Source organism: Trachurus trachurus, assembly GCF_905171665.1.
Source record: "Trachurus trachurus genome assembly, chromosome: 3".
Taxonomy (NCBI): domain Eukaryota; kingdom Metazoa; phylum Chordata; class Actinopteri; order Carangiformes; family Carangidae; genus Trachurus; species Trachurus trachurus.
Window position 1 is genome coordinate 833,052 of NC_139893.1, and position 26,522 is coordinate 859,573.

Consider the following 26,522-nt stretch of genomic DNA (forward strand, 5'->3'; position numbering starts at 1 on the left):
GTGATGATGTCATGATGTCATGTCATGATGTCATGATGTCATGATGTCATGATGTCATGTGATGATGTCATGATGTCATGATGTCATGATGTCATGATGTCATGATGTGATGATGTGATGATGTGATGATGTCATGATGTCATGTGATGATGTCATGATGTCATGATGTCATGATGTCATGATGTCATGTGATGATGTCATGATGTCATGATGTCATGATGTCATGATGTCATGTGATGATGTCATGATGTCATGATGTCATGATGTCATGATGTGATGATGTGATGATGTGATGATGTCATGATGTCATGAAGAGATGATGTCATGATGTGATGATGTCATGATGTGATGATGTCATGATGTCATGATGTCATGTGATGATGTCATGATGTCATGATGTCATGATGTCATGATGTCATGTGATGATGTCATGATGTCATGATGTCATGATGTCATGATGTCATGTGATGATGTCATGATGTCATGATGTCATGATGTCATGATGTCATGTGATGATGTCATGATGTCATGATGTGATGATGTGATGATGTGATGATGTCATGATGTCATGAAGAGATGATGTCATGATGTCATGAAGAGATGATGTCATGATGTCATGATGTGATGATGTCATGATGTCATGATGTGATGATGTGATGATGTCATGATGTCATGAAGAGATGATGTCATGATGTCATGAAGAGATGATGTCATGATGTCATGATGTGATGATGTCATGAAGAGATGATGTCATGATGTGATGATGTCATGAAGAGATGATGTCATGATGTCATGATGTCATGATGTGATGATGTCATGATGTCATGATGTCATGATGTCATGATGTGATGATGTGATGATGTCATGATGTCATGATGTCATGATGTAATGATGTCATGATGTGATGATGTCATGATGTGATGATGTCATGATGTCATGATGTCATGATGTCATGATGTGATGATGTCATGATGTCATGTCATGATGTCATGATGTGATGATGTCATGATGTCATGATGTCATGATGTCATGATGTCATGTGATGATGTCATGTGATGATGTCATGATGTGATGATGTCATGATGTCATGATGTCATGATGTGATGATGTCATGATGTGATGATGTGATGATGTGATGATGTGATGATGTCATGATGTCATGAAGAGATGATGTCATGATGTCATGAAGAGATGATGTCATGATGTGATGATGTGATGATGTCATGATGTCATGATGTCATGATGTGATGATGTCATGATGTCATGATGTCATGATGTCATGATGTCATGATGTCATGTCATGATGTCATGATGTGATGATGTCATGATGTCATGATGTCATGATGTCATGTGATGATGTCATGTGATGATGTCATGATGTGATGATGTCATGATGTCATGATGTCATGATGTGATGATGTCATGATGTGATGATGTGATGATGTGATGATGTGATGATGTCATGATGTCATGAAGAGATGATGTCATGATGTCATGAAGAGATGATGTCATGATGTGATGATGTGATGATGTCATGATGTCATGATATCATGATGTGATGATGTCATGATGTCATGATGTCATGATGTCATGATGTCATGATGTGATGATGTCATGATGTCATGATGTCATGATGTGATGATGTCATGATGTCATGATGTCATGATGTCATGATGTCATGATGTCATGTCATGATGTCATGATGTGATGATGTCATGATGTCATGATGTCATGATGTCATGATGTCATGATGTGATGATGTCATGATGTCATGATGTCATGATGTCATGATGTCATGTGATGATGTCATGATGTCATGATGTCATGATGTCATGATGTCATGATGTCATGTGATGATGTCATGATGTCATGATGTGATGATGTGATGATGTGATGATGTCATGATGTCATGAAGAGATGATGTCATGATGTCATGAAGAGATGATGTCATGATGTGATGATGTGATGATGTCATGATGTCATGATGTCATGATGTGATGATGTCATGATGTCATGATGTCATGATGTCATGATGTCATGATGTGATGATGTGATGATGTCATGATGTCATGATGTCATGATGTCATGATGTGATGATGTCATGATGTGATGATGTCATGATGTCATGATGTCATGATGTCATGATGTAATGATGTCATGATGTGATGATGTCATGATGTGATGATGTCATGATGTCATGATGTCATGATGTCATGATGTGATGATGTCATGATGTCATGTCATGATGTCATGATGTGATGATGTCATGATGTCATGATGTCATGATGTCATGATGTCATGTGATGATGTCATGATGTGATGATGTGATGATGTGATGATGTCATGATGTCATGATGTGATGATGTCATGATGTCATGTCATGATGTCATGATGTGATGATGTCATGATGTGATGATGTGATGATGTGATGATGTCATGTGATGATGTCATGATGTGATGATGTGATGATGTCATGATGTCATGATGTCATGATGTCATGATGTGATGATGTCATGATGTCATGTCATGATGTCATGATGTGATGATGTGATGATGTCATGATGTCATGATGTCATGATGTCATGTGATGATGTCATGATGTCATGATGTCATGATGTCATGATGTCATGATGTCATGTGATGATGTCATGATGTCATGATGTGATGATGTGATGATGTGATGATGTCATGATGTCATGAAGAGATGATGTCATGATGTCATGATGTGATGATGTCATGATGTGATGATGTCATGATGTCATGATGTCATGAAGAGATGATGTCATGATGTGATGATGTGATGATGTCATGATGTCATGATGTCATGATGTCATGATGTGATGATGTGATGATGTCATGTGATGATGTCATGATGTCATGATGTGATGATGTCATGATGTGATGATGTGATGATGTCATGATGTCATGATGTCATGATGTGATGATGTCATGATGTCATGATGTCATGATGTGATGATGTGATGATGTCATGATGTCATGATGTCATGATGTCATGATGTCATGATGTCATGATGTCATGATGTCATGATGTCATGATGTCATGTGATGATGTCATGATGTGATGATGTGATGATGTCATGATGTGATGATGTCATGATGTAATGATGTCATGATGTCATGATGTCATGATGTGATGATGTGATGATGTCATGATGTCATGATGTCATGATGTGATGATGTCATGATGTCATGATGTCATGATGTGATGATGTCATGATGTGATGATGTCATGATGTGATGATGTCATGATGTCATGATGTCATGATGTGATGATGTGATGATGTGATGATGTGATGATGTCATGATGTCATGATGTGATGATGTCATGATGTGATGATGTGATGATGTCATGATGTCATGATGTCATGATGTGATGATGTCATGATGTCATGATGTCATGATGTGATGATGTGATGATGTGATGATGTGATGATGTCATGATGTCATGATGTGATGATGTCATGATGTGATGATGTCATGATGTCATGATGTCATGATGTGATGATGTCATGATGTCATGTGATGATGTCATGATGTGATGATGTGATGATGTCATGATGTGATGATGTGATGATGTAATGATGTCATGATGTCATGATGTGATGATGTCATGATGTCATGTGATGATGTCATGATGTGATGATGTGATGATGTCATGATGTCATGATGTCATGATGTCATGATGTGATGATGTCATGATGTCATGATGTCATGATGTCATGATGTCATGATGTCATGATGTGATGATGTCATGATGTCATGTCATGATGTCATGATGTCATGATGTCATGATGTCATGATGTGATGATGTCATGATGTCATGATGTCATGATGTCATGATGTCATGATGTGATGATGTCATGATGTCATGATGTCATGATGTCATGATGTGATGATGTCATGATGTCATGTCATGATGTGATGATGTCATGATGTCATGATGTCATGATGTCATGATGTGATGATGTCATGATGTGATGATGTCATGATGTCATGATGTCATGATGTGATGATGTCATGATGTCATGTCATGATGTCATGATGTGATGATGTGATGATGTCATGATGTCATGATGTCATGATGTCATGATGTCATGATGTCATGTGATGATGTCATGATGTCATGATGTGATGATGTGATGATGTCATGATGTCATGAAGAGATGATGTCATGATGTCATGATGTCATGATGTCATGATGTCATGATGTCATGATGTGATGATGTCATGATGTGATGATGTCATGATGTCATGATGTCATGAAGAGATGATGTCATGATGTGATGATGTGATGATGTGATGATGTCATGATGTCATGATGTCATGATGTGATGATGTCATGATGTCATGTGATGATGTCATGATGTCATGATGTGATGATGTCATGATGTGATGATGTGATGATGTCATGATGTCATGATGTCATGATGTGATGATGTCATGATGTCATGATGTCATGATGTCATGATGTCATGATGTCATGTGATGATGTGATGATGTCATGATGTCATGATGTCATGATGTGATGATGTCATGATGTCATGATGTCATGATGTGATGATGTCATGATGTCATGATGTCATGATGTCATGATGTGATGATGTCATGATGTGATGATGTCATGATGTCATGATGTCATGATGTCATGATGTCATGATGTGATGATGTCATGATGTCATGATGTCATGATGTGATGATGTCATGATGTCATGATGTGATGATGTCATGATGTCATGATGTGATGATGTCATGATGTCATGTGATGATGTAATGATGTCATGATGTAATGATGTCATGATGTCATGATGTGATGATGTCATGATGTCATGATGTCATGATGTCATGATGTGATGATGTGATGATGTCATGATGTCATGATGTCATGATGTCATGATGTCATGATGTGATGATGTCATGATGTCATGATGTCATGTGATGATGTGATGATGTCATGATGTAATGATGTCATGATGTCATGATGTGATGATGTCATGATGTCATGATGTCATGATGTCATGATGTGATGATGTCATGATGTGATGATGTCATGATGTCATGATGTCATGATGTCATGATGTGATGATGTCATGATGTCATGATGTCATGTGATGATGTGATGATGTCATGATGTGATGATGTCATGATGTCATGATGTGATGATGTCATGATGTCATGATGTCATGATGTGATGATGTCATGATGTCATGTGATGATGTAATGATGTCATGATGTAATGATGTCATGATGTCATGATGTGATGATGTCATGATGTCATGATGTCATGATGTCATGATGTGATGATGTGATGATGTCATGATGTCATGATGTCATGATGTCATGATGTCATGATGTCATGATGTGATGATGTAGGCCTAATGATGTAATGATGTAATCATAGATATGTCCACTTTTTCCGAACGTCAAAAACGTAGCCTGTTTTGCCGGTTTTGCTCTTCCGGTGGAATATAGAGCGAATTTCCTTGTTGTTTACATTCTACTTCCTGGTAGAAAACCAGCTGTAATTTGAATGAGATCAATAGTAATGAACCAGAGTTTAGCTATATATCATATTTTTCACGCCCTATCACCGTTTAGACAAATCTGAAATGATTGAAGAAACATTACTATTTCTGTGTGTGTGTTTTGTGTTGCTTTGTTGTATTTATTCAGTTTGGGGGAATCAGAGTGTCTAGAAAGCATCAGTGGCTCAGCTGACAGGGACAGCTAACGGTAGCTAAGCTAACAGCGGTAGCTAAGCTAACGGTAGCTAAGCTAACGGTAGCTAAGCTAACAGCAGGACGTCAGCTGTTTAAACCCTCCCGTTGTGGGACACGACATGAAACTACTCCAGTTAGCTCAGTCATGTCACGTTAACTCAGATATCCGCTGGATATGAAATATTTTTTCATGGAGCGTTTATTGAGTCACTGAGTTATTAAAGTTAAACAGGTAGCTAACCGTTAGCCCGGCTAATCTATGATAACCATGACTAATTACAAAAATGTGCACACGTAAATAGTAATGTTTCTCCAATCATTGGTTTTATAAACTTTACAAACATCAGATTAGTCTAAACGGTGATATAGTGACATGAAAAATTAGATAAATATAGTGAAACTCTCGTCCGTCACTATTGTTCTCATGCTGGTTTTCTACCCGGAAGTAGTTGTAAACAACAAGGTGATTCGTCCTATTGAGAATCTGTAAAACGCATGGATCATCACAGCAGCTTTTAACAGTGGATATCACACATCCGTGTTAAAAGCCAGCGTTAATAGATCCATGCGTTTACCGCAACTATGACAACGACTGAAAACCATGGAAACGTAAACGTACAATTCCACCAAAAATGCAAAACCGGCTTACGTTTTTGACCATAGATGACGTTCGGAAACTTGTGGATAGGCTACATGTAGATGCCGCCTCTGAAGCTGCTGTCCCTTGGAACGATGCGTCAACGCGGCGGCCATCTTGGTCAGGGGGAAGCCGTGTCTACTTACTGCATTAGAGGTCTATCAACCATTAACATCACCACAACTCACCGAATATTCAACCGATTCTCAAGCCGTTTGGTTTATTATAAATGTCAGACACATATTTATGATACATACATAGGCCTATATATTAAACATACACTTACATACTCAGACACACACCCACATACATACACTGAAACATGTTCTACGAGGGTCTGACCAGGTCTGACTGCTGGTCAGACGTTTATATGTCTATGGTCAGAAACCCCTGACCAAGATGGCCGGCATGTTGACGTACGCTGAGAAGCAGAAGGCGCCATCTAGTCAGTATCTATGTGATGTGATGATGTGATGATGTGATGCTGTAACGAGTGTCTCCTCTGTCTCTGCGTGACCTCAGACATCGACGAGTGCTCCCAGTCTCCAGAGATCTGCATCTTCGGAACGTGCTCCAACACCGAGGGAAGCTTCACCTGTCTGTGTCCCGAGGGCTTCCAGCTGTCCGCCTCGGGACGCCGCTGTCTAGGTAACACAGTCTCAGCGTGTCTGTGTGTGTGCGTGTGTGAGGCTGTAAAGCTCCGGTAACACTTTACTTGAATAGGTATTCATCAGATTGACATAACAGCTGTCATAAATTCAATGAATACTTATGACAGCTGTGGTTAAGTGTCATTCGGTAAGTTATGTCACTTTTGATGCAAAGTTGACATTGTTTGAGATGTTTTTGTTATGAGAACTTGACATCATTTAAAAAAAAAATGGCAATTAGGTCTGCTATGACAGTTTAAATTGTCTTTATGTCAAGTTGTCAGAACAAAAACATCTCAAACAATGTCAACTTTGCATCAAAAGTGACATAACTTACCGAATGACACTTAACCACCTATTCATTGATGGTTATGACAGTGTTATGTCATGGGTATGAATACCTGTTCAGGTAAAGTGTTACCAAAGCTGCTATACATCCACAGTGTAAATAGTTGTGTAGTGAGTGTGAGGCTCCTCCTGCAGGACGGCACACTGTGTTCCAGCTGCTGCCGCTCCGACAAGGCCAAGGGTGGTTCACACACACACACACACACACACACACACACACACACACACACACACACACACACACACACACACACACACACACACACACACACACACACACACACACACACACACACACACACACACACACACACTTTTCCATTTCCTCACTGTAAGTGTGTGTTGGGTGTGTGTGTGTGTTGGGTGTGTGCTCTCTCTCCTCTGGTAGGGAGTTCCCCCTCCAAACACTGAAGTGGTGACATAATGAGTTAGTGAGCAGCTCAGTGTGAGTTTCTCTCTCTGAGGAAAATCATCAGAATGTTTTTCATTAATCGTCTTCATGCACAGAAGCAGCTGAGTATTAAAGACTTTATTATTTAATGTCCTGAAGCGTTTGTCCCATTAGATATATTCATTATTAAATTGAGTTAATGAGGCGTTTGGGAACACAGCATAACGTCAGAATTTACAGTGTTTGACCACTGGATAGATTGAAAGGGATAGTTCACCTTTTTTTTTTTTCATGTCTTGCCTCACTCCCGAGTCCATGACCAGCAGATAGACACCATCCTTTCGACTGTGCGTGCAGTAACCATGGAGATAGAGCCGTATCGCCGTAATTAGCTTAGCTCAAACACTGGAAGTGTATAGGTAGTGTTAGCCTGCCTCCACCTAAAGTCGCTAATTAGCTTAGCTCAAACACTGGAAGTGTATAGTGTTAGCCTGCCTCCACCTAAAGTCGCTAATTAGCTTAGCTCAAACACTGGAAGTGTATGGGTAGTGTTAGCCTACCTCCACCTAAAGTCGCTAATTAGCTTAGCTTAGACACTGGAAGTGTATGGGTAGTGTTAGCCTGCCTCCTACCCGAGCTGAAATCAGCAGTCAGAAGCTGATTTCATTTTAGCTCTAAACTCTGTAAATATATCACTTTATCCACATTTCAAACATGTTTAGGAGAGAAAGTAGCCGTTTAGATCAGCAGTGTGTCGTTAATTTGTCTAAATACCAGCTGTTTACAGTTTTGTTGGAACGAATTCGGCGCTACTCAAGCTAGCCGTTGTGACCAACGCACTTCCTGTTTCACAAAATAAAACACCCGTTGCCCTTTACATACAGAAAACCATGACGATAGAATTTGTGCTTTTACTTTGAAATAGGAAGCTAACCTACCCTCGATGTAGCTAGCTTGAACCAAAATAAAGCGTCTTTGCTTGAACCCTCCGTTTTGACCGATCTGGTCCCGTTAGCGGCATTTGACCGCTCAAGATGCCTTACCGGAGAGTTTTGTCAGCTCTGAGACGAAGATCGGCCAGCCGGTTTCCGTTTAGAGTTGCTGAAGAGTTTCTCTGGTGACTTTAGGTGGAGGCAGGCTAACACTACCCATACACTTCCAGTGTTTGAGCTAAGCTAATTAGCGGGCGATACGGCTCTATCTCCATGGTTGCTACACGCACAGTGGAAAGGATGGTGTCTATCTGCTGGTCATGGACTTGGGAGTGAGGCAAGACACGAAAAAAAAAATGTTGGCGTATCCCTTTAAAGGGATAGTTCAACATTTTGTCAAATTGGCACACACTTGCTCAGCAGCTGTGCACAAAGCGCCACAAATCTCCCTTTTGCGGAAAAAGCTGACGAATCAGTTTCATGGAGGAAAGAAACATGAGAGTTTGTTCTGCAGCTGCAGGTGTTCATGTATGAGCCAGGTGAGTGTGTGTGTGTGTGAGTGTGTGTGAGAGAGAGAGAGATCTGCAGTGGTCACAAGGCTTATTTGTGTAGAGTTCAGTGAAGGCCACAGAGAGAGAGAGACCATGTGCTTCTTATTACAGTAGGAGGCTGAAACACAGACAGAGAGAGACAGATTCAGTCTTTCAGTTCAACTGTTAATTTAAAGAAATATGTTTGAGCTTATTGGTCAGTTTACAGGTAGAAACATGTCAGTGAACGCACCACAGTCTCTGTCGGAGTCAGTGAACGCACCACAGTCTCTGTCGGAGTCAGTGAACGCACCACGGTCTCTGTTGGAGTCAGTGAACGCACCACGGTCTCTGATCTAATCAGACTTTCATTAAATTTCACAGTTGATGTTTTATTTTTTAATCATATTCAAGTCAAACTTTATTATCTCATCAACATCTTTTCAACTGAACAGAAACAAAAACAGAAACGTGTGATTCAACAGTTTTATTGAGAATAGATGAGATGATCGATGGACCTGATGAGCTGAAGCGGTGAAATAAACAACAGGAAACCGATGAAGCGATGTGATGACGCTGCTGCCTCCTAATGTCAGTTCTTCTGCATCGTTTTCACCATTTGTCTTTGTGTGTGTTTGTGCGTGTGTGTTTCTGGTGTGTGTGTGTGTGTGTGTGTGTGCCTGCAGATATACGGGTGAACTACTGCTACACTAAGTTTGAGAACGGCCGCTGTCTGGCTCCGAAGCCTCAGAACACGTCCAAGGAGGTCTGCTGCTGCACGGGGATGCCCGGCCAGGGCTGGGGCGACCCCTGTGAGATCTGCCCCAGCAAGGGGGAGGGTAGGTCCACACACACACACACACACACACACACACACACACACACACACACACACACACACACACACACACACACACACACACACACACACACACACACACACACACACACACACACACACACACACATACACATACACACACACATACAGCTGAAGCTCTCCCATCAGCTGTTGGACTTTCCAGCAGCTTCTCTCCCTGGGGTCTTGATCACTGAAATTATAATACAATACATATTTTCATTAATACATTGACATACATATTCACAACCATTAAAATACATTACATACAGTACACACACAAACATCTCAACACAAGACAGAGAAACAATCTCACAACACAATTCAAAATACACTGACATAGACACTCTAGACCAGTGGTTCCCAACCTGGGGGGCGGGACCCCCCAAGGGGGGCGCCAAAGATCCAGGGGGGGTCGCGAAGCCCTCTTGATTTTAAGGGGTTTAATAATTTTAATGTAATTAAAATGTTAAATAAATGAGTAGGCTAAGCATTTAATTCATATATGGGACAAAATCAACTAAATTCAAGGGCCACATTAAACATTTATTCCTGTATTTAAATAGATAAACAAATAAATTATAGGCCTATAGGCTATCAATAGATGGTTGAATATCAACAGTTTTAAAACATTAAATACATAATATACAGCAGGGCAATATCAGTCACAATGAATTTGAAAAACACAATTATGTTTTTAAAAGTACAAGATCTGAAGAAATATGTTGTAATCAAACACAGGTTCCCCTGATTGTTTGTTCCATGCTGTTATTAAATTACTGAAATATAATAAAGTATTTCATGTAAAAGAAGTTATGATGTTCCTTATTTTATTTTATTTTACATCGGGGGGGGGGGGGGGTCACCAAAGTTTTCAATGGTAAAAATATGGGTCCCTTAAGAAAAAGGTTGGGAACCACTGCCCTAGACTACGAGAACACAAGAACACAAAGACACTTGCTCTAAAGACAGTTGTAAAGACGAAAACAAAGAAAGGCACTGCAGCCAACATTATGGTATGGCCCCTCTTCATACTCAAGCAGCAGTAGTTCAACCAGACAGTTTGATCCTTCCTGGGTAAACAGAAACTATTTTAGCTTCTTCTTAAAGCAACATGCAATGTTATTATCCAAGACCAAAAAAAGTGGTAATGTGTTCCATGCCGCCATCGCCCTGTAGTTCAATGTCTTCTGATTTAAGTTTGTTCAGTTCTACATAATGGAAACAAGAACCAACATTCAGTCATCTGCCTCGTGAAATGATTGTGTGTTTGTCTCATGGTTGTCTCTCTCTCCTCCGGCTGCAGAGGGATACCGCATCCTCTGTCCCAACGAGGGATACCAGCACCGGGACGGAGGACCCACAGGTCAGTGTGTGTCTGGTTGTGAACAGTTCATGGCTTCATGCACGTGGCTTCATGTTGTCCCTTGTGCTTCTTTATATGTGGGCACAAATAAATATTTCATGTTTTCATGGTAGATATTGACGAGTGCATCAACGACCCGTGCATCAACGGCCAGTGCATCAACACCGACGGATCGTTCCGCTGCGAGTGTCCGATGGGATACCGGCTGGACGTCAACGCCGTGCGCTGTGAAGGTCAGTTCAGGTTCAGTTGGTGTAACCTGAGACCTAGACCACCACTGTCTCCAGTCCCAGCCCATAATAATAACCATGTGTCTGGATATGTACATTATTCCTCCTCAGCTACAAAGAAAAGATGATTTGATCTAAAATGGCATTGCGGGAAAAAAACGTCCACTAGGGGCATTTTTTCCCCCTTAAAGCAGAAGTGAGTGATCCGGTGGTTTTGGCTAATGCTGCGTTCCAGGCAGGCTTTTGAAACCGTAAATTACAGCTTCAAGTCACAACTTACGACTTTGTAGCGTTCCAGGCAACCCACTCGTGTTTCTCCGACCTGTTTTACCTGTGAAAGTCACTATAACGGCCACTCGTAACTTCTGACCCGTGAACTCGTACCAGATCGAACTGGTACCACTTCACAGGTCGGAAAAACACGAGTTACGAGTTTCCTTGAACGCACCATAACAGTCCTCGTCGCTACGTCACCACATTCACGGCGTTCCTTGGCTGCACACACAGCCCTGCATGCCGTTCTCTCTCCTCATTGGATAAAAACTGTAGGATACGATAAATGTTTTCTCCTGGGCTCAGAGCAGAGCAGAGTGACTGACAGACCCGTGTTTCAGACCAAACACTCTATAGAAGTGATTGCTGTCGGAAGATATAACTATTTAAGACTTATATTAACACAAATATATCACTTACTTCTGCTTTAACTTGACTATTGCCCAATTCCAATTCTATTCCAAGGCAAGGAACCTTAACTTTACATATAATTTTAAAATATGATTTCAACATTTTCAATAGGTCAAAAATACACTGTCGCTAAATTTACTACCCTCTCGTGGCGTTCGTGGGCGTTTTTGTCCATAACTTTGACTGCTGTAAAAATGTATCAGATAAATATTTTTTTCAAACGTTTTTGCATAAATCTGTTAATCAACTTCAGCCCTGATCAAAACTACTAAATATTTCTTTAAAAAAGCAAAATTTTAACCCTTTTAATGCCAATTTAAAAAATAAAGTCACTAATATGGGAAAAAATACACAAAATGACCTGTTTTAAATACAGGTAATACTCAGAAAATTAGAATATCGTGAAAAAGTTCATTCACTTCCCCATGATTGCGAACTGTACTGAACCAGACAGAGAGCTTTTAAAGGCTCAGGAACCCTTTGCAGGTGTTTTGGATTAATTGGCTGACAATTTGAGCTACAACATTGAACTTTTTCACGATATTCAAATTTTTTGAGATTCTGATTTTGGGGTTTTCCTGTTCACGCAGGCCCCCTAGTGGTTGGGACGCCGGCGTCCCAAATCAATAACACATGAACGGCGTCCTTAATATAACGAAAAGTATACACGCTGTAATTAAAACTCCACCACAGACCTTTTAAGGACACCTTCAGCAACATGTAGGAAAAAAAATGAAGTTTCTAGGTGCTACGGTTTTTTCACAGTCACTGAAAATGTCTCAAACAATATCAGACTACGGCAGCCCACAAGTGACGTCACGTCAACAACGAAGGTGATTTAAACATATATGTACCATCTGTACACCTCTTCTTTCACCACCAAAAAATCATAAACTGTCATATAAACAAAAGCAAAGCACAAAAATGCAGTTTTTACCCCATTAAAGGTTTAAACAAGCCTGCTCACTCAACACAAACAAACCCGGAAGTCATTTTCGAGTGCCGAAAAAGACGGACATAAACAGTCACAGACCCACTAAAACACTGAATAAAATTACAAGCTTACCCTCTTGTTAAAGCTGAAGATGTGCTCGACAAAACAGGCATGGGTGATTTAATCCATCGTGACCAGATAATCCGTTAATGGTTACGTTTACCCGCAGTGCTAATGCTATGAGCTATTATCCGTCAGACTGCGCACCCGCTTTGCGCATCTCTCGTCGCCTGTCAATCAAAGTCACGGGGGTGAAAACTTTTTGGTCCAATAGCAGAGACTCTAAGGTGTGACCTGATATATAATGATCCCTGATTGGGCAAAGCTTAAGCCTGCACCCAGCTGGTTCCTGTGGTTCCCTCTCCCCCTAGTGTCAACAAGTAAGCAATACAAGTCTCCACAAAAAGTGTGTTTTTACTGCCCCAAGTTTAATTAAAATAATAATAAAAGACAAAATGAACTATTTCAAATGTCCTTGTTAATTTAAGCCATCACTGATGGTTGTGGGATGTTTACTTCTGGAGTTTTAAAGGAAAATAACAATATAATACAGGCGAAAATAGGTCAAATTCCTGTTTGGATGGGTTTTGGACACTAAATATTCATCCCCATAAATTAAATTTTCAAATGGCATTTTACTTATGTAACTGGTGTTCCTAAAAGCCATCAAGTATGTGATTGGCCCCAGTAAGTTATCTGTTGGAAAAAAAAAAAATCTCACTAAAATCTTGCAGTGTGCATTTTAGCCAAATTGGACAATTTTGGACAGTTTTTGCACGCTGTACATCGCCAAGGGACACTGTTTGGAAAAACTCTATAGTGCCTCAGTAGTTTTACATATCAACCTAAAATTTGGTACATATGTGGACAGGGAGTGTGTGAACCATATATGTAAAATTCAACCTGTTTTATAATTAGGATTTTGATATATCACCTTTTCACCAAAAATTTCAAACTCGTTTTTTTTTTTTCAAAAAAAATGTGTAATTTCAGAAGCCCATTTTTTTATGGAATGACTCAATTCAATATTTTATAGATATAGACGTAAAGGGACAAAGGTTTTCTTTCATTTAAGCCATTAACCATAGTTGTGGGATTAGTACTTCTGTAAATAAAAAGCTTTAATTGCAGTGATACAAAAACAGGCGGAAATTGCCAAAAATGGCCTCTGCATGAAGAGGATAAGCTGTAAGCCATAATAATCAAAATTCTAACAAATAAAAGCTTGAAATATCTTGCAATGCCTGTTATGAGTCTAAATAATATATTCATTTCACCTTTTAAGTTGAATTACTTAAATGAATGAACGTTTTCACGATATTCTAATTTTCTGAGTATTACCTGTATAAAAAGTGATCGGACATCGAAAACTTTTTGCTATGCTTTGATATGTCTTAGATTAGTAACATCATTGACTTTTATGCGTCAATTATGTTACTAATCTAAGACATATCCAAGACTGTGATAACAGGTAAAAAATCTCCTGTCTCCAATCATTTTTTACATTGAAAATAGGTAATTTTGTGTTTTTCCTGTCCCAAAATATGTGACTTCATCCTTTAAAGGGACAACGAGGAGTTTTGGAAAAGCGAAGCGTTTTCACACTACATTTATGAGCCTCCGCGCGCACCGTACATTTCTTTGACCGGGCGCAAGACGGACTCATGTTTTCATTCATCAATAATTAAAGTCAGAGGTTCAAAGAGGTTCACATACCACCGTAGTTCCGACCCTAAACGGCGATTCTGCGGCGTTATTCTCATGATTCGCAACGAAGGAAACGCTGGTCGGCTCGACCAGCACTTCCGCCACCACTAATAATAACAAAATAACGATAGAGACAGAACGATATATTTATCGAAAATGGGCCCATTAACAAGTGTGGGTAGCGGAGATTCATCCACATTAACGTGAGACTTTTTTATAACCAAATAGAAACTCCTCGTTGTCCCTTTAAATTGGCATTTAAAGGGTTAAAACCGTCTTCCTCTCTCTGTCTCAGACACGGATGAGTGCGACATCGGGAATCCCTGTGGCAACGGCACCTGCACCAACGTGATTGGAGGGTTCGAGTGCGCGTGTGACGACGGCTTCGAGCCGGGACCGATGATGACCTGTGAAGGTGAGTGACGCTCTCACTCTGCACGTGCACGCTCACGCTCACGTGCACGCTCACGTGCACGCTCACGCTCACGCTCAGGAGCGCCCAGTGGTGTAGTCTCTGTGATACTCAGGTATACACTAAATACTTCAGTAGGCTATACCCAGTACAACAAAACTATCTAACTAAAGTAAATGTCAGTGGTTCTCAGAGTGGGAGGGTTGACAGGGTTCAAGGGTCCACTACTTTTTATTCACATTTTACCACTTTTTTAATCATTGTTTTAATTTTTTTTCTTTTATTTTACCACTTTTCCTAGAATTCTTTTGAGAAATTTCACCTGATTCTTTTCAATTTTTCTGTTCTACTTTTTATTTACTATTTTTTAAAGAAATTTTACCCCTTTTGCATTATTGTTGCCCCCCCCCCCCTTTTTTGAGAAAGTTTACAACATTTTTCTATAATTTTTTTTGAAAGATTTTACCACTTTTTCTAGAATTCTTGAGTAATTTTACCAGTTTCTTCTCATTTAAGAAATAACAAACATTTTACTATTTACTATATATATATATATATTTTAATTTTACCACTTTTCCTAGAATTTCTTTGAGAAATTTAAGCAGTTTCTTCTAAAAAAATCTAAACTTTTTTTTTTTTTTTTTTAATTTTACCACTTTTTCTGAGAAATGTTATCCCTTTTTTGTTTATTTTTTTGTGAGAATTTTAACCACTTTTTTCTAGAAATGTTTCAACTTTTTTCCTCTCCGTCCTTAGACATCAACGAGTGTTCCCAGAATCCTTTGCTGTGCGCCTTCCGCTGCGTCAACGTGGTCGGGTCCTACGAGTGTAAATGTCCCACGGGGTACGTCCTGAGGGAGGACAGGAGGATGTGTAAAGGTGAGTTACACCAGTGGTTCTCAACTGGGGGGTCGGGACCCTAAAGTGGGTCTAGACCCGTTCTGGATGGGTCACGGACAGCTGGTCGACAAAGTAAATAATATTTAATGCACATCTGATGTTGGACATGTCTTTTATTTTGAAAAATAACTTATTTTGAAAGGCACGAGACACGTGAACACATGCAGTTGTAATGCTCAGGGTTCCTACGCAAGTATGGAAAGTATGGAATTTGATTTTATACATTTCCAGGTCTGGAAAAGTATGGAAAATGGAAATTATTGTATGGAAATATATTTATCTTAATACTTATCTGGGTTTGGTCTCATCTGAAGTTATTTGGGTTAATTATTTTGTATGTGTTATTGTACCAAGCTACAATCGCCTGGTAATTATTTGGTTACATAATGGCATATACACATTCAGAATAATGAAAACGAATGATTAATTACATGCTTTTTTTATATTATGCACATCTATTTACTCAAATATCACAAATTAATTGAATTTCTTTACTGAGAAGTCTGGAAATTAGGGTCTGGAAAAAGTATGGAATTTGGAAATTTCAAACGTGTAGGAACCCTGAATGCTCCTCACTTTCTTATTATTTGCTCTGAATGCAAAGATCTCAGTTTCTTATTAATGTGGCCTGATGCAGTGAATCTGGTTTTGTTTTGTGGGTCTTTATTTTGTGCAATTTGATATTTATTCACTTTAGTGAACATGCTCTGAATGCAGAGATGCATTAGAAGTCAAATATATCGTTTTGTTGGTCTCCATTTTGTGCAGTTTGATATTTTTTTATTCACTTCCGTACATGCAGTTGTCATGGTAACTCCTCAGTTTCATTCATGTGCTCTGAAATGCACTTTGCTCAATAAAGAGCTAAATGAGTTTTTAAAGGCTTTAAAAAATATATGAATTCTATAAAAGTGGGTCGAGACTTAATGACCATGAGAAGATGTGGAGCCCAGAGTGAGACTAGTTGAGAACCCCTGAGTTACATAACACACACTATCTCTGTGTGTGTGTGTGTGTGTGTGTGTGTGTGTGTGTGTGTGTGTGTGTGTGTGTGTGTCGGCCCAGACTCTGTTTACACCGCCGCTCTCTCAGACGACTCGTCTCCATGGCAACGCTTGTATTTGGCGGGAGACACAGAGACAGGAGGAACTCGTCTATAGCGTCACTGTTTATGTTAGAGAGAGTGTGTGTGTGTGTTACATCACTGTTGCGTTACACACACACACACACACACACACACTCTTTTCTACAGTTACAAACCTCTGAAACTCACTGAATGCAACACTTTCCATAACGCCTGTGTGATGTGTGATGTAGCATTTAGACTCAATGACTAGTCAGGTGCAAATATGACTTGACCCCCAAAAAATTCTAACAAAAGGTTTCTCAGCTGTTTTTTATAGTATTAAATGTCCTTAATAATTAACATTAAGATTTCTCCTAAATTCACCACAAGTGAACATGCTATTGTGACATACTGTGCTGTGCCTGTTGTCTGACCCATGTCATGTCAGGTATCATTGTAAAGCTCTCTCTCTCCTGAACGATTATGTTGGCTCCAAAATTCCTCCGTATCCGCAACCAATCATAAAAGTACAATTTACATGGAATTTTACATGTACATGTTTTCTCAAAATGAGTTTTTCAGACTCAGACTCTGAGCCCAAAATCTCTACTTCAGCAGCACTTCCAGACACCAAACCTTCCACTTTGATCCCTTTCTATATTCTGAAGGTTTTTACAGAGGGGATTGTTGATATATCATTCACAGCCTCATTTATACAACATTTTATTACTAAAAACATGGAGACATTAGATGTTTTAGGGCTGGTGACAGTATTTTCTCATTTACAGAGTGATAAAAAGAGATATCCACAACCCTCCTCTGTAAAAACTAAAGACTCTAATATGTCAACAAAATAAAACAAGAATTTTGAAAGTAGCGTTATCCATTGTTTAGATTTATGTTCTGGAAATGTATGCAAATTAGTGCATATTTAATTAGATATTGCCTCATTTACATATTTAAACATACAATTTGACAAAACTTGTAATACAAAAAATATTTGTCTTAATGTAAGTGATAAACTTGGGAAGTTTCATGGTGAAATCTGTTAGTTAAACATTTTTACCCTATTCACCTGTGGTGTCTCCTCAGGCTTCCTATCCATCTTGGACGCCATCTTGAAAATAACACCTTTCTAGTGGTCAAATTTTGGTAAACTTTTAGTATGTTATTAAGGACATCTAATAATATAAAAAACAGCTGAGAAACCTTTTGTTAGAATTTTTTAGGGTTAGACAGACTCTGCCATCTCATCCCAGTTTCTTTACCCACTCATTCTTTACCCGCACATGAACACAACACGAGAGGAAAACAACTTCTAAAGGGGAAGAGACGGAAACTAAAATGCACAAGTCTTAGTGAGACCGTTAAAGGAGCACTGACTTGGAATGAGGTTGAGAGCAGATTAAAGAGTCTGCATCACTAGTTGCGTTTCCATCCACCTTTTTTTATTCGCATTTTCAAAAATTGCGAAGAAATACTTGAATGGAAACGCCAGAAATTGGAAAAAAAGGCAGTAAATGCGCATAAAAGTTTTTACTCTTTGTGGGGGGGGGTTTGTCAGCGTATCGATTAAATGAAAATGCGACTTATTGTCATGGAAACAGATGATGTGAACTGAGGCAGAGTTTGTGGGTGAAGCTGCTGGACTTCACCCAGCGACGCCCCGGTGTCTCAGCTCTCGTCTCTGCACCGCAACACAAACACAAACGCTCTGTAACCAGTAATCTTTTGTTCATGACGGTTAAGACGACACAATCACACGCTGTAACATCGTATATGTTATGTAACGTTTTCCACCGCTCCAGTTATTGATTTTTCACTGTCTTCGTTGTAAACAGATGCACATGGAGGAGAGGAGGTAACCAGAACAGACTGTCACAGTTCTACTGTCTTTCTGTGTAAATATCTCATGTTACAACATGAAAACCTGCAGCTTATATTCAAGTGCGGCCTAGATATGTACAGTATTTTCTTTTACAGTTAGCTGGTGCTGACAAGGCCAAAGACTACCCAGAGACTCAGTCGCAGAGTGATCACACGCACAACACAGTCCAAATTCCAAAAAGCTTTACTGGAGGGCAGGCAGGGTCATTCACAGGAAGGCAGTCCAAAAAACAAGGAAACAAATCCAAAAAGGGCAAGGCAGATCTCCAAGAATCAATATAACAAAAAACAGGTCTTAAAGGGTTTCTCAAAAGAACGCGAGAGAGCACAGCACACAAAGGTTACAATGACAATCTGGCAGAGGGAGGGGGCGTGACCATGGGCTTAAATACAGGTGTGGTGATTATTGGCGGGAAACAGAACAAAGGAGCTTGACAGGAAGTGATGAACCAAAATGGGAATGAACTCAAACTACAAAATAAAACAGGAAGTCCAAAACATACAGACAGAAACCTGACAGGTGCGGCTTATACAGGTGCGTCTATAGTCAGGAAAGTACGTAAATTGTCCATGATGTTGAGTGTCAGCTGTGTCAACTGTTGTCGTAATCTCACGGCGCACCACTCCTCCTCTCCCAATAATCGCAAAACACTAATGAATGGAAACGGTCATAAATTTGCATTTGCTTTTTGCGCATTTTCACAAAATCCGCTTTTAAATTCGATACGACTTGGATGGAAACCCAGCTACTGTCTATTTTAAAAAAAAAGATTAAAACAAAAACTGCTGCTAAATTCTGTCTAAATGAAGCTCAGCTTGCTGTTTTTTGTTTCATGTACCTGTGCCTGATGTGTTGATATTGTGTCATTATTGTATTAAACCATAAATTCTTTGTACTGATGGAATCGCCTTAGATGGTTCGGGTTAGGTTAGATTGTAGGTAGATATAGGAATTGTATTTGTCATAATATACTATATTGTTGTTGTGTTGTCTCTGGGCCCCGTTCATAAGCTACAGAAGCTTCTGGGGTTTCCCTTTTTTTTTTTTTTTTTTTCAAGCATGTGTTTATTAGTTTTGTTTGCAATTTACAGTAAATCAAACAGGACATTCTTACAAGCAAGAAACAAAGCAAACTTTTTCTCCCTATTCTCCCTCCCTTCCCTTCTTCCCCTCACTAAGTAATTAAGACATTAAAACTATAAAAACAAGATGAAAATAAAGCAAAAAGGATGGAATAATAAATAAGTAAATAAATAAATAAAAGTAGACAAATACTGGTAACAGTTATATGATGGATTTCAAGGGTGTTTCTCAGGACATTATATCTCACATTCTACTCCCTCAGAGCAAATTACCAACATTAACATCATGTCTTAATAAACTTATAAAAGGTCCAGATGTTATCAAAAACATGATGTTTCAGTTTAATAATGTACGTTATCTTTTCCAATGTCATATTTGATGCCGTCTCTTTAATCCATCTTCAAATTCTTGATGCATCAACGTTTTTCCAATTAAGGGAAATTATACATTTAGCTTGTAATATTCACATTATCTACTAATCTAGATTCTTTACTTTGTTAGTATGGGATAGTTGGATATAAGTAGAGGGAGAGGTTTCCCTTTTTACAAGATCATGTCTACTGGATATTGTGAATTTAATTTGTATTTTGTATTCTGTCTCTCGCCCTCAGACCAGAACGAGTGCGAGGACGGCGTGGACGACTGCGCCGGCCGAGGGATGACCTGCAAGAACCTGATAGGAACATACATGTGCATCTGTTCCCCCGGTTACACACGGCAACCCAACGGAGAGGGATGCATGGGTGAGCACATCACACACACACACACACACACACACACACACACACACACACACACACACACACACACACACACACACACACACACACACACACACACACACACACACACACACACACACACTCCACCCGCCATCCCATCATCAGTCAACACACGCCTCCTAGCAACCAAACACGTGACAACGGCCAATCACAGACACTACAGGTGAATAGGGTAAAAGTTTTAAATAACAGATATCATCATGAAACTTCCCAAGTTTATCACTCACATGAAGACAAATATTTTTTGTATTACAAGTTTTGTCGAATTTTATGTTTAAATATGTAAATGAGGCTATATCTAATGAAATATGCGCTAATTAGCATATATTTCCAGAACAGAAATCTGAACAATGGATAAAGCTGCTTTGTTTTATTTTGTTGACATATTAGAGTCTTTAGTTTTTCCAGAGGAAGATTGTGGATATCTCTTTTTATCACTCTGTAAATGAGAAAATACTGTCACCAGCCCTTTAAAACATCTAATGTCTCCATGTTTTTAGTAATAAAATGTTGTATAAATGAGGCTGTGAATGATATATCAACAATCCCCTCTGTAAAAACCTTCAGAATATAGAAAGGGATCAAAGTGGAAGGTTTGGTGTCTGGAAGTGCTGCTGAAGTGGAGATTTCTAGAGAGGAGTCTGAGTCTGAAAAACTCTTTCTGAGGAAACGGCCTTTAAAGACTTGGACTGGAAAATTACACAGATTGTTAATGTAAATCCTACTTTTAGGATTGGTTGCTGATAAAAAGAAAATGACAATTTTTGGAGTCTACATCATTGTTCAGGAGAGAGAGAGCTTTACAGTGACACCTGACATGACATGGCTCAGACTAACTCAATTTAAGGAAAATTAAGGAAGAAAAATAGCCCAAAATCTCAAAATTGATCATTGCATTTTGCCTGTATAAAGCCAATAATGGAATAAAACTTTGAAGCCAATAACGTAATAAGAGCACACTGTTAAACTAAAACAGATAGGTCTTGGATTAATAAATATGACGACTACAGAAGCATATTGCATTCACTTGAATAAAAAAAAATAAAAAAAAGAGAGTTTTTTAATACTAGGCCACTTATTACATTATTGGTGAAAAGTTATTACGCTATTGGCTCAAAGGTTTTATTACGTTATTGGCTTTATTACATTTAAAATGGCCAAAATTATTACAATATTGGCTGTTATTACGTTTTGGGTTGCTACATACAGTACCTCCATTTGATCTTTACTCTGTGTGTGTGTGTGTGTGTGTGCGTGTGTGTGCGTGTGTGTGCGTGTGTGTGTGTGTGTGTGTGTGTGTGTGTGTGTGTGTGTGTGTGTGTGTGTGTGTGTGTGTGTGTGTGTGTGTGTGTGTGTGTGTGTGTGTGTGTGTAGATCTGAACGAGTGCACGGCCAAGCCGGGGATCTGTAAGAACGGCCGCTGTGAGAACACGGTGGGAAGTTACCGCTGCAGATGTGACCAAGGCTTCATCTCCAACCCCACGCAGACGGAGTGCATCGGTGCGTACATCTTCACTTAAATATATGTTTAATATATAATAATATATTGATCTTCCTGCCTGTTTGTGACCCTGAGCTGAGTTTATAAACCAGCCTCGCAAAACACTCACACTGCAACAACTCAAAATCTTTCCAAGAATATTTGTATTATTTCTTGTCAAAATGTCTCATTTCTAGTCAAAACTAAACTCTTTCCACTTAAAATTAATGTGTTTTTAGATAATTTTCACTTGAATTAAGTAGAAAAATCTGCCAGTGAAAGCAAGTTCTTGTAATAAGGAAGAAAAACTTGCTCCACTATCAGATTTTTCTACTTATTTCAAGTGAAAATCAGCTTGAAAGAAGTAAAAAGTGTCTAAAAACAAGCTGCTTTTTATGTGAGGAGTCTTATTTTAAAGTGGAAAGAGATTTGTTTTGACTAGAAATAAGACAAATATTCTTGGTGAGATATTTGAGTTTTTGCAGTGCAGTTCCTCTGAAGATGAGGAGATCTCTCTTCCTCCAACAATCAGCTGTTACAACTCATGAATCAGAAGTTTTAGTTTAGAGTTGAACATTTTTTTCCAGAAGATAAAACTCAGTGTGAGACAGAGTCGTTTTATGTATTTATGTTTTATGCAGTCGAATGTTGGTGCAGCAGGTGAAAAAGTCATGTTTTAATCTCAGAGGGAAGTTTCACGGCTCCACCAGCGTCTGGTTAAAAAAATAACAAACATGTGTCCGTTACCGTGGAGACGGGAGCAGGAGACCCGTTCAAAGGCTTCTGTCAGTGCCCGATCCGTACGCGGAACACGATCCGTTCCAGCGCTTCTGCGCATGCGCCGTTTTACGGCATTAGCTTCAAAGCTATGCTAACTGATAGCCTAGCAGTAGAGCAGCTAAAAGTCGCCGTAGCGTTGTTAAAACGTCACTTTATTAATTTTAAGTATTTTTTCATGCGAGAAAGTCACAGATTAGGGTCCTAATCTGTGATTCGGTGATTAGGGTCCTGGGGCCGTATTCCTAAAGATTCTTAGTGCAAAGAGTTGCTCCTAGTGGCCAAATTCTAAGAAAAATCTTAGAATCATGATGTTTTCTTAGAATTTCTCCTAAAAGTTAAGAGTAGATCCTAGTAAAGATAAAAGCCTATTCCTAAAGAATCCTAGCTCTTAAGAGAGCTCCTAAGGTGGGATCTGTTAAGAGTAGGGAAGAGGACTTTTAAGTGGCTTAGGAGTTCCCTAAGCAGAGGACAAAATGGTGGACAGAAGAGGCAGGAGAGATATTCTCCAAACACTGGATGACAGTGAATTAATGAAACGCTACAGATTGTTCCTGTTCCTCTGTCCAGTTGGTTTTTCTTGTTCTTTTCTTCTCCATTGCTGTTCACTGGTTTGTGGTAGATTTCAATGCCAACCAACACTGCTTCTTATAGGCCGGTCAGCAATCACGGACACTGATTAAAGCTGAGCCATTTTACCCTCGTTAATATCAAATTGAGTTGAAATGTTGAAAGTGCAAAAATTACCAGCATGGTAATTAATATAAGCAAATAAATCTAAGTTTCACTATGTGAATACTGTGCAAGTTTTCACACATTGTGTAGGATAATTTTAAAGTATAGCTTACTATTCATTTAACAGATATTTTATTTTATGTGAAATAATTTTTACAATTACACAGTCTTTATAAGATTGGATTCTATGGTTAAATTTATCGATTTGAGGGTCCATCCTTTGCCCATTATCACCAAAAGTATATTTTTTATCTAGCTTTTTTTTAAAGTATATTTTTTGGGCATTTTGGCCTTTAATTGACAGAACAGTTGAGAGAGAGACAGGAGGCCACCTGCAGTGAGGACTATAGCCTCAACACATGGGGCGGGTGCTCTTTATCTAACTTTTAGGATCAACCAATCACAGCGTTTGAAATGATGACTCATACCTAGCAACGGGGGTCAACCACACCTCCTCACTAAGATAGGAGTTTCTGTCCACTCCTTGCTCAGAGTTCTCTGAGAGTGTTCTGTAATCATTCCTAAGCTAAGACTCCTTGCTAGGAATTTTTAGGTTAAGTTAGGAGCTCTCTGAGAGGATTCTTAGAATCTTTAGGAATACGGGCCCTGATCTGTGGTCAGTTTATCCAACTGACGTCTGTTTGGAAGTTTGCTCCGGTTTTGGGAGAAGTGCAGAGCTAGCTGGTAGCAGCTACCTGGGAGTAGCCACCGGGAGCTAACGTTAGCTCGCTGCTCGGCTCATCTCAGAGGCAGCAGCGGCCGGCTGAGGTGATTGACCGGTCACCCAGACGTCGTCATGCCGGTGGAGAAAGCGAGCAGATTAATTTATGGTCTCATTGATCAGTTTGTGTAAATGAAAAGTGAAGCTTCAGGAGGAGCTGGTCAGAGGAGCAGTGCTGACTTGCTGCTGTCTGTATGTGCAGAAATCACCACATTTACATCAATAAATACATGTTTTACAATTAACTGATCGGTCTACATTACATTTAATTTAATCAGAAATAGAACAGAGGGGAATTCGTTGCGACGTGCTTGTGTTTTTCCTCATAGAACGTCTCTGTTTTCATCCATATCCGCGGTGTCTGCCGTAAACTAAAAGAAGGGGGAAGTGCGCATGTGCGTGCGCATACGCAGAAGCGTCCTGGAACGGATCGTGTTCCGGGTACGGATCGGGCACTGACAGCTTCCTCCCTAATCTGCTGGAGCTCATCTCCTCCTGTCTGCTGCTCTCACACCCGGTCCAGTCCGGTTTAGTCCGGTCCAGTCCGGTTCGATCTGGTCCGGTCCGGTTCAGTCTAGGGGTGGGTATTGCCAAGGACCTCACGATACGATACGCATCACGATACTTGAGTCATGGTACGATATGATATTGCGATATCCAAATTTACGTCTGAAACATGATTTATTATTTGAAAAAAAACGATATAACGATATACATTTTGTATCGCGATATCGATATTCAAAATTTGTATATCGATATCGCGATACAAAATACCACGATATATTGCCGTATCGATATTTTTGCCCACCCCTAGTTCAGTCCAGTCCGGTTTGATCTGGTCCGGTCTGGTCCGGTCCAGATTTCATCCTCTCCTCTCCCTCCTGCAGATAACCGCGAGGGCTTCTGCTTCACCGAGGTTCTGACGACGCTCTGCCAGATGACGTCCAGCAACAGGAACCTGGTCACCAAGTCCGAGTGCTGCTGCGACGGCGGCCGCGGCTGGGGCACCGGCTGTGAGCTCTGCCCGTTGCCCGGGACGACGGCCTACAAGAGGATGTGTCCGCTCGGCCCCGGATACACCACCGACGGCAGAGGTCAGTCACCATGGCAACGTCCTGCTGCTGGATCTTAAGAGATGTCTTCAGATCTAAAATTAAGAAGTTCATAAGAAAGTTATTTTACAGATTAAGAACAGTCATTTCTTACGAATTTCTTATTTTTCCTACTTAAGAACTTCTTAAAATACGTCACTGCATTGCACGAGCCATTTAAAGACAGGTTAAGGTTGTCTTAAGAAAAAAGTAAAGAACAAATTTGAGAACTTTGATTTCAAGAATACCATTTATTCTTAAGAAGAAACTTATGAAGAAAGTTGAGAAAATACTTAAAATTCATGATCTCCTCCCCCTCATGTGGACTAAGGGCTGGGAGAAGTTTCAGAGTCCTCCGTGGCTTCTCTGAGTTACAGGGGGTCTCGGCGTAGCAGTGCATGTCCATATGACGGTTGCAAATGGATACCAACTGTCTTCGTAACAAAAAGACACACCAAAAAACATCCAGATACCTCCATGCTGCTCGTATGTAATGTCCCTCTTGTATTGAAGCCCCGACA

At 39.7% G+C, this 26,522-nt stretch overlaps 1 protein-coding gene across 1 annotated transcript in view; it reads left to right on the top strand.

The window, feature by feature from the left end:
* Nucleotides 1-26,522, top strand: part of fbn1 (fibrillin 1) — a 141,270-nt gene that overhangs the window by 99,275 nt on the left and 15,473 nt on the right. Inside the window, exons 44-52 of the mRNA XM_083996588.1 lie at nt 6,898-7,023; nt 9,913-10,065; nt 11,392-11,451; nt 11,565-11,684; nt 15,362-15,481; nt 16,235-16,357; nt 21,027-21,158; nt 22,572-22,697; nt 25,798-26,004. Coding sequence (XP_083852714.1) covers nt 6,898-7,023; nt 9,913-10,065; nt 11,392-11,451; nt 11,565-11,684; nt 15,362-15,481; nt 16,235-16,357; nt 21,027-21,158; nt 22,572-22,697; nt 25,798-26,004 — 1,167 coding nt within the window. The remainder of the gene's footprint in view (nt 1-6,897; nt 7,024-9,912; nt 10,066-11,391; nt 11,452-11,564; nt 11,685-15,361; nt 15,482-16,234; nt 16,358-21,026; nt 21,159-22,571; nt 22,698-25,797; nt 26,005-26,522) is intronic.